The 12,328-nt window shown below is 43.1% G+C and overlaps 1 protein-coding gene across 1 annotated transcript in view; it reads right to left on the minus strand.

Annotated features, from left to right (window-relative positions):
* Positions 1–692: 692 nt before the first annotated feature.
* The window catches only part of tjp1b (tight junction protein 1b), a gene marked incomplete at its 5' end in the record, with an annotated part of 67,137 nt that continues 55,501 nt past the window's right edge, over positions 693–12,328 (minus strand). Inside the window, 17 exons of the mRNA XM_083894099.1 lie at positions 693–818; positions 2,412–2,555; positions 3,244–3,461; positions 3,595–4,066; positions 5,601–5,737; positions 5,843–6,058; positions 6,481–6,572; positions 7,396–8,256; positions 9,282–9,506; positions 9,839–10,189; positions 10,284–10,384; positions 10,479–10,689; positions 10,796–10,878; positions 10,981–11,076; positions 11,180–11,364; positions 11,587–11,806; positions 11,885–11,993. Coding sequence (XP_083750225.1) covers positions 724–818; positions 2,412–2,555; positions 3,244–3,461; positions 3,595–4,066; positions 5,601–5,737; positions 5,843–6,058; positions 6,481–6,572; positions 7,396–8,256; positions 9,282–9,506; positions 9,839–10,189; positions 10,284–10,384; positions 10,479–10,689; positions 10,796–10,878; positions 10,981–11,076; positions 11,180–11,364; positions 11,587–11,806; positions 11,885–11,993 — 3,816 coding nt within the window. The 3' untranslated portion in view covers positions 693–723. The remainder of the gene's footprint in view (positions 819–2,411; positions 2,556–3,243; positions 3,462–3,594; positions 4,067–5,600; positions 5,738–5,842; positions 6,059–6,480; positions 6,573–7,395; positions 8,257–9,281; positions 9,507–9,838; positions 10,190–10,283; positions 10,385–10,478; positions 10,690–10,795; positions 10,879–10,980; positions 11,077–11,179; positions 11,365–11,586; positions 11,807–11,884; positions 11,994–12,328) is intronic.

The raw sequence follows: 12,328 nt of genomic DNA on the forward strand, positions 1-12,328 counted from the left end.
TCAGAACAAACGGGCGTCTGATGCTAATACTTAACCTTCACCTGTTATTTTCTCTCTTTTTTCTTATTTTTTTTTTTTTTGAAATGTTCATGATGCCTACTTCTTCTGTCATGAGTCAGCATTTCTCAGGTCTTCAGAGATCCTTCATCAGTGAAACGCATGACCACAAAACTCACAAACAAAAGTTTTGCATATACCAACTTTGCTGTTTGTGAGTGTGTTTTTTTTTTCCTTCTTTTAATACGCAAAAATCCTATTGCAATATTAAATAAAGTTTTTGAAAATTCTCCTTTTTTTTTTTTCTTGCACTGCTCCGACCCTTTTACAAAATTAGCTAAAAATGTCAAAACGAGATTATTCAGTCTATGCACTGGTCATGCATTCCAACTTCAGTTCCTTTGTTTAAATAACTTCTTTTATTCTTCATTTTTTTGCAAGCCTTGAAAGCACCAAAAAGAAAGAAAGAAATGAAGAAGAAAAAGAGTACAGCCTTGGAGATGACTGGACACTCTCCTCGTATGTGTTTGTTTGTTTCTCTCCTCTTTTCTTTTTTTTTGTTTTCTTTTTTTAAATTTTGGGCACAGTAAACAACATGAGAGTATCGAGTTCATTCTTCATCAGGCATTGTGCGGCCCGACTCGCTGCAGGGAGCACAGCAGGGGGGGGGGGGGGCTGACGTCCCTAGGTTTATCACATTCAGTAACAGACCAGCTGTTGCCCTCTTCAGAAGTGGTCAATGAGCACAGATACACAGTTTGCACCCACCAGGTAGTTTGGGTCTCCAGGGAGAGACTTGTTTTGCCAGGTTTTTGGATCACCTGTGGGGGGGAAAAAAGAGAGACGTGATGACGTGAGCCGCTGGAGAACATGACTTTGTCTCATAACACATGGATCTAAACACATGATAAGAACATGTAGCGCTGATGATTGTGATGATTTCATGCGTACATGGATACAGGATATGTCAGCCACCACATGCAAAATGTTACTGGTCTTCATGTTGTGGTCAGTCAGTGTGACATGATTTTAGGTGTGTTTTTTTGTTCATGTAAACTGTCTGTTTTCTGACTGTATATGTTGAATATATAAGCTGAAATCATGATCACGGCACAGAAAGCAAATAACATATTAATGAGAATATTTTGGACAACAGATTACTGTAAGTGCTGACAATAAACTGAGAATTTAATGTCAGAAATTAACAAGAAAAGTGGTGATGTTGCACAATGAAAAGGAGTAAAACAAACGTTGGGGTAATGTTTGGCATCTGTGTTTTTTTTTTTTTTTTTACAAAGTATTTAAAGTAATAATTCCTTTAGCAAAATGAAGGACTCAGATTAGGGCTGGGCGGTATTGTCTTAAATCTAACTACTGCAGTATAATTTCAAACATCTTGCGTTAAAGGTATATGCAATATATTCTATGTTTGTACATGCACTTCAAAGATTTATTTCTCCCCTTGCTCACAATTTGGGCATTTCCACTTGCACTTTGTTCAATAACTATATCTCTGTTAAAAATAGACATATATACCGTACTATATAATGCATACTACTATAATACACTGGTGTAGCATGGTCTACTGTAGTGCCATCTACTGAACTTGCAAAGTGAGACACTCATAGAAGAAAAAGTACTAACATTGTACATCCTTCTGCGCATTTGATAAGCTGAAAGCACGCGTGTGGAGAGAAGGGGCAGACGAATGAGCTGTTAATCCCCACGCACTCGCTAAACTCGGCCATTAAAAAACAATGCATCGTTCATCAAGGTATGTGCAGGTTTCAGCAAGTCAAATTTAAGACTTTTTAAGACCTTTTTAATGCCACCTTCAAGTAAATTTAAGACAAAAACACTATAAATATAGGCGATAGTTGGACTTCTTTTACTTCGAAAACAGATGTCGTCCAGCCAACTCTTCGTAAATTTGCAATCACCCATAGCCGCAGACTAGCTAGCTAGCAAGCACGTGGATAAACATTTATATTAGCACCTCTACATCTACTTCTCGAAGTCCCGCGAGAAAAAGAAAACAATAAATAGTCCTGCCCTGAAAAATGTAAGGCCTTTGAGAGTATTTAAGACTAACATATAACATTTTTAATGAATTTTAAGACATTTTTAGGATGCGCAGACACCCTGATAAAAATCTCTACCGTGCACCACTAATTCAGATCAAATCAGAGAAGCAAATGTTTGATAGATTGAGCGACAGTTGAATTTTGAGTTGTAACTAATATAGGAGACAATGCCAACAACGCTAAGTCCCAACGGTACATGCACAATAAAGAAGTGAGTGGAAAAGGGAAAACAGGTGAGATGGTTGAAATGACTGAGGCACAAAGAAACTCTCCTCTCTAATCACTACATGAAGCCCACAGACCCAAAAGGACAGAGAGGGGACAGCGTACCCGACGAAGAGTCGGAGGATTTTAGAGCAAAAGACCAACCATCAGGAGTCATGGACGCACAGTGAGGTAAACGCAGCTCCACCGGCTTCAGGAACTTGAGTCCATGAGGGCCACACATCACCAGTGGACTGAGCAGTGTTTCGCCTGCAAAGAGTCACATGGGATTTAAATGCCACGAGTTAATAAGCACACAGGATAATCTGCTGCCAGACCATCATCAGAATAACTGCTAACCGACTTACCAGGTTAATTATGTAAGTATTAACCTCTGGCTAAATACATCACTGAAAATATGCCAACATGGATATTATTCATGTTGGGTTACAACTATTTTCAGGTGTTTAAAAGTCACTTTTCTTTCCTTTAGTGACATTTCTGCTTTATTCAGCCTCTTTCACACTGAAATTTACGGCTTCATCTGTGATAACCCAAGTGAAGCTGATAAATAAAGGTGATTAACACCATTCCAATTGAGAGTCTTTGTTCTGCTTTTTTGTCACCCATGTGTGAATTGTGACGTCAAAGAAAACAAAACGAATCAGAAGAAGAAAATAACAAACTGCCACCAGAGACCTCAGTAATAATTGAACAGTGGCTACTGTTTTGCATCTTTTACTCTCTCTTTCCTTAAGTGAAATAAAAAATATTGAGCTCTGTTCCAAGCTTTAAAAAGCAAGGGTCACTCACAATCCTTAATGGCTAACAGCTATGCTAACGGCTGGAAAATGAAAGAGTGTTTGAAAGTTGTGCCGAAGGACAACTTTTTTTGATACACACAGCTCAGAATGACAGATCAGGCAGGACAGACAGGAGTCACTGTTGTGGATCTGACCTTTCTCCTTGTCGAGGGGGGGCAGGATGCTGTTGTCCCGGCACACCTTGAAGTAAATCTCCTGCTCCACATTCTCGGGGATGGCACCCTGGGGGATGATGATGCTGACGCCCGTCTCTATGGAGCTCAGAACCCCTCCGTTACAGTTGAAGATGCCACGGGCTGTGGCCACCACCGTGTGCCCTTCGTCTTCATCATCGTCATCCAGTGCAGTGGGGCTGAGGAAAAGAAGATCACCTCGTCAGTGAAACTGTTACAGAAAAGTTCCCAGCAGAGGACACGAGGAGAGGAACGACCCTGCTGCTGATGCTGATGCTGCTGGATGAGAAAACGTGCGAGTGAGGGTCTTACCTGACAGGAATGGCCTTAGGGATGGCGTTGATGTTATTGTGCTGGTATTTGGGCCTGTTGTCCATAGTGCGTGTGAAGGTGTCCAGGCCACTGTCGTGATCGAGGGGCTGTGGCGACAACTGAGGCTTCCCGCTGGTGCCACTCACCACGCCGGGCATGGCGAGGAGCTCGGTCTTCACCTGTGTGTCGTTGGGCAACAGGTTGTGGTTGAACTTGGGGCTCTCAAACTTGCGCTCAAAGGGCCGAGCAGAGCTGGTGTAAGGCTTGGGGACGTAGCGGTTATAGCTCGTTGGAGCTGGAGTACCAAGCATCTTTGGGGGCGCTGTGTCGGTGCCGTTGACTGGTGATTTGTCGGGGAGGCCCCTCGGGGGCAGGTAGCTGCCGGGTGTTGGTTCGTCCCGACTGGCAGGTCTGAGAGCTGCCATCTCAGGTTTAGGATTGGGTGAGCTCAGTGGTTCAGGTATGGAGTTGGCTAGACATTTGAGGAGGATACAACCAGTTTAATACAAACTGCTCTTTTAGTGCAATTCATTTTTAAGTTTAAATACTGCATTTGTTTCATTTGCATAATTATACTGCAATACAAACATTGCAGTTTAAAATTAAACAGTCATATGCATTTTTGATTACCACACCACTTACTTGATAAAATAAATGAATTAACTAAGTAACTAGTTAAAGGAACAATAACCTCTGTTATTATTGACACCAGCAGCTCTGTTTGCACACCTAGGTCGGGCTCTGCTAAAAGAGTTTTTAGGGGCATTGATCCTTACCTGTAGTGAGGGTGTGAGAACAGAGGATGTCACAACGTGTACAGATTGTAAAGCCCACTGATGACTCATGATGGTGTAATGATCGTTATCAGATATCAAATGTATTCATTAACTCGTACAACTTGACTGTGTAAATTGAGGCCATGTTGTTACTTGGTTGACACAACAACCATCCATCTGTGAGATTGGCATTTGTTTAGATATCTCCAGTGTACTTGTGTGGCTCTATAAAATATCTAGGGCTGCAACTAACGTTTATTTTCTGAAATGATTCATATTTCATTATTTTCTTGATTAATCAAGTAATCCTTTGGTCTGGTGAAGGTGCTCAGTCGTCCAGGTCATAGACATCTTTAGTAGTTAGCTGTAGACAATTGGACTGAACCAAGTTGGTTGTACTATAAGACTTGGTTGTGCTATAAGACTTATGAATAATATATTATATTATTCATAAGTCTTATAGCACAGCTCTAGGGGAGTTTGTGTTGGAGTCTGTTTAATGCTGGGAGCAGGTCAAGTGTTGACATTGGCTTATTTGATGAAATTATTATAAGCTAGTGCTTTACACTCTTGGCACAGTGGAGGAGCAGAAGAGAAACACTGAGACAAAACACTTGGGTGTGAGCATAAACATCCACAGTATTACACTGATTTACAAACAAACGTGGCCCAGTGATGAATTATTGAAAAAGCAGTAAGTTATTACAGCATGAAAAACAACAGTGATAAACAGTTATATCTATAGTATTACTCAGGGTATATGCAGGAATCCTCTAGTTAAATTCAATACCTTTTTAAGACTTTTCAAGACCGTATCGCCACTTTTTAAGACCAAATCGCCACTTCAAGCTGTAATCAGCAGCACATATTTATCTTACAAAACAGTTTTAGTTTGCAATTAAATCTGTTGCAAGATGCGGAAGGTCACGTGTACGTACGCTGCCCCGAGCCGATCTTGCAGGGCGAGCATGCCTACACATCGTTGTTTTTAACAAACGCGGGGAGGAAAATAAATACATTCATGCAAACTTTTTGCAGTCAAACCCTATGGACAAAATTTAATACCTCATGAAATCGCGATTAGGACTTTTTAATACTTTTTAAGGGACTTAATTTCCCCAAAATTTCAATCAACTTTTAATAATTTTTAAAGACCCTGCGGACACCCTGTTATTTTGCATGTGATAAGCACATGAAGTTTAATAGGCACAAATAAACATGAGAGCTTACCATCACTGGGGCTGAGTTTAGGCAGTGTGTTAGGAGGGACGGTGGAGGCGGGGGGTCCATACTGAGAAGAGGGGCTGATCTGGGGCAGGGGTTCATATCTTTTCTCCACTGGACTCACTTTCTCAACAGACTCAACTCTGCAGTGGAAAGACATTTATTACACTCAAGATTGTGCTGCGAGTACAAAGCTTTGACTTTATCCACCACCCAATTGTCTGGGTAGAGGAGGTATGCCGTGATACCTGTTGTACGGGTAGGACAGTTGAGCTGGTTTGGGCAGATCATGGAAGCGGTTGATGCCAGGAGGAGGCTGGCTCATGGCTTTGCTGTCAAAACTTCTGCGATCAAAGTACGACAACTGCTTTCTATAGTACTCCTCATCTTCGTCTGGGTCATAGTGGTTAGAACGCATCATATCATCCAGTGGTTTAGTGTGGGGCTTCTGTGGCTCGGGAGCCCTGAAGAGGAAACAAACAAACAAAAAAAAAACTTAGGGCAAGGTAAGCAGTGGCAGAGACTCCAACAGCAGTATTAAAGACAGAAGAGTGATATTCTGATTGTTATCAAGTCCTGAAACAATCAAATGTGTTTGAAGACAATTTGAACATTGCAGACGGGGTAGGACAGCAAAAATAATGTTGCTGCCTTTTTCATAGAGGTTGTGCTAGTTTGTCAGAACTTCTTTACACAATATGCATTGTGGGGTTGCCTTTTGCGTGGCTCTGCATGGTGCACCTTTGACAATGTGCTGCAGTGACATTAACACCACTAGATGGTGCTCAAACAGTAAATAAATGTTTGCCTTCTTTGCAAGGATCTTGAGAATTGTCTTTCTCTCAGTTGCACTGCAACCCAGTGTGTTGTAATGAGGACTATATACCTGTAGGTGGACTTCTCCTGCTCCAGGTTGCTGAGGGAATTGGCTTTGAGTACCGGACCAGGTGTACTCACAGGTTTAGGAACATCTGCAGGCTGAAAAACAAAAGAAAGTATTGTAAGAGCAACTCTATAAAAACCTTTCTTTTCAATTCCAACAATATATCAGTTTTACTTCTTTATTTCGCGTCTAATCATTTGAAGTCTGCAGAAGAAATAGCATCTACTTTTGTTGGTAAATACCTTCTACAACATTCTATTGTTTATTGGAGATCAGGTGTCAAAACCTGATTTAGAGCAGGCTGGATACTGTTTTCTCTCTATAAATAATGAACAGCTCTTGGTCAGATTTCGGCAACACTAACTGTTGCAAAAAGCTCCGTCATCACATGTTCTTTAAGTTTCTCTGTTTTAGTTCATACAATGAGAATTACCATTAGATCCAGATGTGGGATAAGATTTCAGTTATTTGCGTTTTTATTTTGTTATCTACATTTCCAGATTCATTTACACTGCAGGTCATGACGATCAATTCTGATATGTTGCCTGTATCTGATATTTTTGGAGAACCTGCTTACATTTATTTAGAAATTTAGATATCCTCGCTTGAACTATGGCATGACACTGATTCCACTGGTTAGAGCCCTCATCCATCATTGCATCCAAGTTGAAAAATAGTCATGGGTAATTTGGCACATCCTATTTTTAAGGACACTAAAGTTGCATTGACAGGGGAATATGGGATTTGGCAAATGCACATTTTCCTTTTTATTTCTACATATGAATGAGGCCTGAAACTGATCTGACATCTGAATCCAAGTGCTTTTTTCCTGCTTACACTGTGATGGGTCATATCTGATTCTGTGCCACATGGAAGGAAAAGATCAGAATTAGGTCACATTAGGTGACTGGAACCTACCCTGGGTGCTGCCGACTCTCCTCCCTCTTTAGCCCTGTCCATAGAAACGGACCGTTTATTCTCAAACATCTTGACTCTGTTGAGCACCGACTGTGGTTTCATGGCCGGATCCTCGTCCAGGTCTTCCCTTGGCAGAGGTGGGAGAGGTTTGGAGCCTGGAGTGATCGCTGGCTCACCTGGAGAGGGCAGGGCCTCTGCTTTAGGAGGGGGGGTGGGGGGTTCAGAGTTTATTATAGGCTCATGTACACCTGGCTTATAGCCCCGGTTTGGAGGCCCTGGAATATAAGTGGGCCTCAGACCAGAATCACCATAATATTGTTTTGGAGGCTCTGGCGATCGAGGTGAATTGATGGGGAAGCCATGAGGTTCTGAATCATAAGGAGAGCGGGCATCGTAGCTTGCCGGGGGTGGAGGAGGGGGTTCATCATAACGAATGGGCCCAGGTTTACTATGGCGTGGTCTGCCATCATATCCCACTGGCAAGCCCTCATCATAACGTGGCTGTGGGGGGCTGTAGTCCCTCCCTGGTCCATCCTCATAGGGGGACTGGGGGTTGTAGCCCATAGGTTGCTGGTGGCCCGTCTGGTACCCTGTGGGCTGGGAGGGCGAGGTTTGCTGGTCATAGGGCGTCCACTGTTCGTTGTAATGAGGCACACGGTTGTCGTAGTGCAGATGAGAGTCAGTGTTGTGAGGCTTTGGTTCTGTGTAGCCGCCTCCATCGTATCCGTAAGGCGGGTGGTCATATTCACGGTATGGCTGTTTGTCCTGGTACGGCGGCTGGTGACTGTAGCTCATCGACTGCTTCAGACCGTGGTTAATCCGGACAGGGTCCTCCATATTGTACAGCTCTTTCTTGTACATCTGTAAAGAAAAGAGACTAAATGAATACATCCACCGCATCATCATTTGGAGAAGAAAACATACCAAAAAAACTACAGAAAGCTGTAATTGAAATTGTTTTTCCAACACAAGATTAAACATTGCTTCAAGGTTGAGAAATAACACGGAGACTTGAAATATTCTGTTTCCAGTAGATTAAAACAAACATCAAGTCGAAAAGCAATAAAACAAGCAAACCTTTATCCAAAACAGACCTGAATGCCTGTTTGATAAGACGCCTTTCAAGAATGATAATCATCCATACACAACAGTCTGAACACACGTGGATTCAACGCTTCAACTCTCATCATTTTAACATTTAAAATATAGTGATTTAACAAGCGGTTTGCACATTTCTGAAAGGCCTCATTTCAAACATATGATGTGTAGCCTGTAGACAGCAAATCAAGTTTCAGTGCTCTCTATGGAAGACGGTTGACTTGTTGGCATCTACAAGAGGATGACGAGGAGACAACACAATGCAGTGTGCTATAGAAATTTGTTTTCCCATAGTGAGAATTACTTGATAGCAATCATTACCAGTACTGTCTGCAGGTTAGCTTTCATCATGCAACCAACATTCAGTTTGCATCAATGCCATGTCAAACTACTGGCACTACAACAGACGACACATCTACTACTACGATGCCACTGCGAGTGCCACTATTGTTCATCTACAGAGAAGAGTTAAAGCTGAAAGGAACCCAAAACCATTAGGAGCCATGCAAAGGAAGTAAGAGGCAACAGTTAAGGCTGGTAGTAGATGTCTTCACCCCGGTCAAAGACTTAGACCAGTCCTTCTGGTCTCCCAGCCCACTGTGGTGCATGTGGACCTGACTGTCACACATTTTCTCTGGGAGCCAGAGGCACACAGTGGGATCAGTGAGTCACACAGTGTGGGCATTTCATGCAGAGAGCGAGTGGAAAGCATGTGCGAGAAGACAGGCAGTTAAAACAGCAGCCGGAGGCCCAGGCCCAGTCCAAGGGGCTGGCGAAACAGTGGGTACCTTTGGTTCTGGACCAGGTGGTCCAGATGGGAGGGATTCATGTGATGGTGGAGGTGGTGGTGGGGGCTGAATAAGCTCAGGGGCAGGGCTGGGGCTGTTAAGTGAGTCAGCCTGAGGAGCTGCGGCTGCAGCAGTCGGCTCCTCTAGCTGCACAGGCTGCTCAACAGCAGAGGGCATTGCCACCGTTGGAGGCAACGAGGGCAAGGGTAGAGCAGCCTCATCTTGCTGTGAAGTATTGTTAAGAGACATTTATAACACAGCCTGCCAAGGGCACACAAAGCACAGCTCACCCCAACACCATGACCTTCTTCCTTACACTGAATCAGTTTTATACCAACCAGAGACTGCACTTACAAAAATGCGGTTGGAATAACATACCAGTAGCTTCTAAAACACGTTGATTACTAAGCAAAGGACATTCAATTTTAACAAAAGGTCAGGAGATGACACAGAGGAGCTATTCCTCTGTTCTGCAGATATACACTTTCAGCTATACGTTCATTTGTGACAGGTAACGCCTGCAGAGGACTGCCTGCAGGGACAGATATGAACTTTACCTGCTGCGGCGTGGCCATCTTAAACCCAGCAGGGTCTATGCGGCTGGATGGTTCCGGCTGCACAGGGTGCTGGTATCCAGGGTAAACCGGTGTGTCCTGAATCACAGGTGGGTCCTCTCTCACAGGCTCTGATGAACGGGTGATGGCAGGCTCCGTGGGCAGACCCACCTCGTCATTCAGGGTCTCATCAAGCTCCTGGTCTGTGTACGCTCCCCCCTCCGTGTCTGTGTCCTCATAGTCAGACGTGTGGCGGCTGTCAGTGCTATACATGGAGTATTCGCTACCTGGCGCTGACAGGTAGGACAGGCGGTCATCATGGATGTCCAAGTCATCCTCAGCAGTACCATCCGCCTGAGCAGAGCAGAGAAGAGAAATTGTCAACTTATGTAAGGACTACATTTTAAATGGTGTTCAATGCAGTGCAGGTTTGCAGGTTTTCCCTCACCTTGCCCTCTGAAACCCATACCAGCTGGTTTTGCTGTTGCTGGGTTGTTTCTTTCAGCGCTCCGTACCAGCCATCGTTCATATTGTTTAAGTTAATGGTTGCTTAAAAGACAATATTTTGAGTTACTATCAGCTCATGAAGAATGAAACATACAATAGTAAATTACATTTCTTAATTGACTGAATTTTAACTCACTTGTGAACAGGTGGTGATTATTCTTCCTCAGTTTGATGGCCCTCTCATAGAGCTTCCTGGCGCTTTTCCTGGACTCAGGACACAGTCTGGTCCTCATGTTCTTCACACCCTGCTTATTATCAGGATTTAGGAAGACCACAATTGGATACCACTGAGCATAGTTCAGCCTGTCCACAGCGTTTGGGGTGATGTCCAGCACAGCATGTTTGTCCTTCACGTGATAAGAACAGCAAAGAAGACAGATGAAGGATACATATATGTGGTGAAATTATCCAAAAAATCTATAATTTTATATGATAAAATTTATTCATACTCACTCTGTCAATAATCTGTTTGATGGTGTGAAGACGAATGATTCCTGAACTGCGCTGGTCTGTTCCTGCATCTCTTGGCTCACTCTCTGTAAATGTGGTTCAACAAATTAATGAAGAAATATTTCTAAGTATTTCTAAGTATATATGTTCAATTTAATAAATGTTCAATATAAGACATAAGAACATACTTGCAAGCTCAAAAAGATCTGGCTCTTCTCTGGCGAGTTTTTCTCGAGCAACATCAGCAATGGGCCCAAAAATGACTATTGGTCTCAAGAAACCAGCTGCACAAAAATATGAACAAAACAAAATAAATGAACAAAAACATTGAAAGCCGTCTCATGTTGGTAGAATATACAGCCTGGCAGACACGATGAGAATACTAACCCTCTCTAAGCACAACTCTTTCATATGCTGGGAACTTTGTTTGGACTGGTTGGGAGGAGAGGTCCTCTCTGCTCTTCCTCAGGTTCCTCTTTGAGCTGCGAAGACCACGGAATCTCCAGAAGTCGGCTCTGTCACCACCTGCTGTCTTGGGCAGAGTGTATTGCACGCTGGAGAGCTGCTCCGCTCTGTTGACAAACAGCAGAAAGACAAGTCCCTTAGTTTATTACAAGTTAACAGTGTCATAAATAGTGCCATAAACTTGGCACAGCTAACCTCGACACTGCCAGTACTTGAGGACATTACATGCTGCGATAATCATAACAAATGTAATACAAACAGAGGCACACGTCATTCTTTGAGACAGCGGGTAGTGCGAATTCAAGGTAAAGCCTGTGTGTTGTCGTCACCTGTTTTTGTTGGGAATAATGCCTCTCTCCACCTCTTGGTGATTCTTGCCAATGCGAATAGCAAGCCAGGAGCCAAGCTTGCCGTTGTAGAGAGTGTCGACGACGCGGAACACCTCGCCCTTGTTGAAGCTTAACCCATATGGAGATTCTTTTTCATACTCAAAGTGTGTCCGGATGTAAAAGGAATCACCGACATCGGACTCCACAATCCGCCGATACACTGAAAAAGAGACATCGAGTGAGTTAAAGGGAATAGAATTGTATTTCCTTGTTTCCTCTGCTCGTGCACTTCACTTACCATCTTTCTTCTTCTGGGCAAGAATAGTGACCTCTTCACCCTTAGGAAGGTCCAGGAGGAACAGCACCGCCTCCTCTCGGATTATGTTTGCAAAATCTACATTGTTTACCTAAAATTGAGTTAAAACGTGGGTTAATGTGTTAGGCTTTACACAGAATAAATTCACTGTTGACAATTTGGAAGTTTCAGTTTAGTGGAACTTTGTCAGAAAGCGCATATCTCTAGTTATCAGTAAAGGTTTACATCGCTCGACTTGCTCTCAGCATTGCCTTGGTAACTGCAGGTTTTACTGCGTTGCAAGAGCTCAAGTCATTCGTCAGTATACTTAAAGAAAAGAGGAGGAGGCACAAACAGAGAGATATATGACTGAGAGAAAAAAGGACAAACACAACAAGATGACAGCTGTGTGTGTGAATGTGTGTGTGTGTTCTTTCAGGGCCATTG

Source organism: Microchirus variegatus, assembly GCF_963457635.1.
Source record: "Microchirus variegatus genome assembly, chromosome: 8".
Classification (NCBI taxonomy): Eukaryota; Metazoa; Chordata; class Actinopteri; order Pleuronectiformes; family Soleidae; genus Microchirus; species Microchirus variegatus.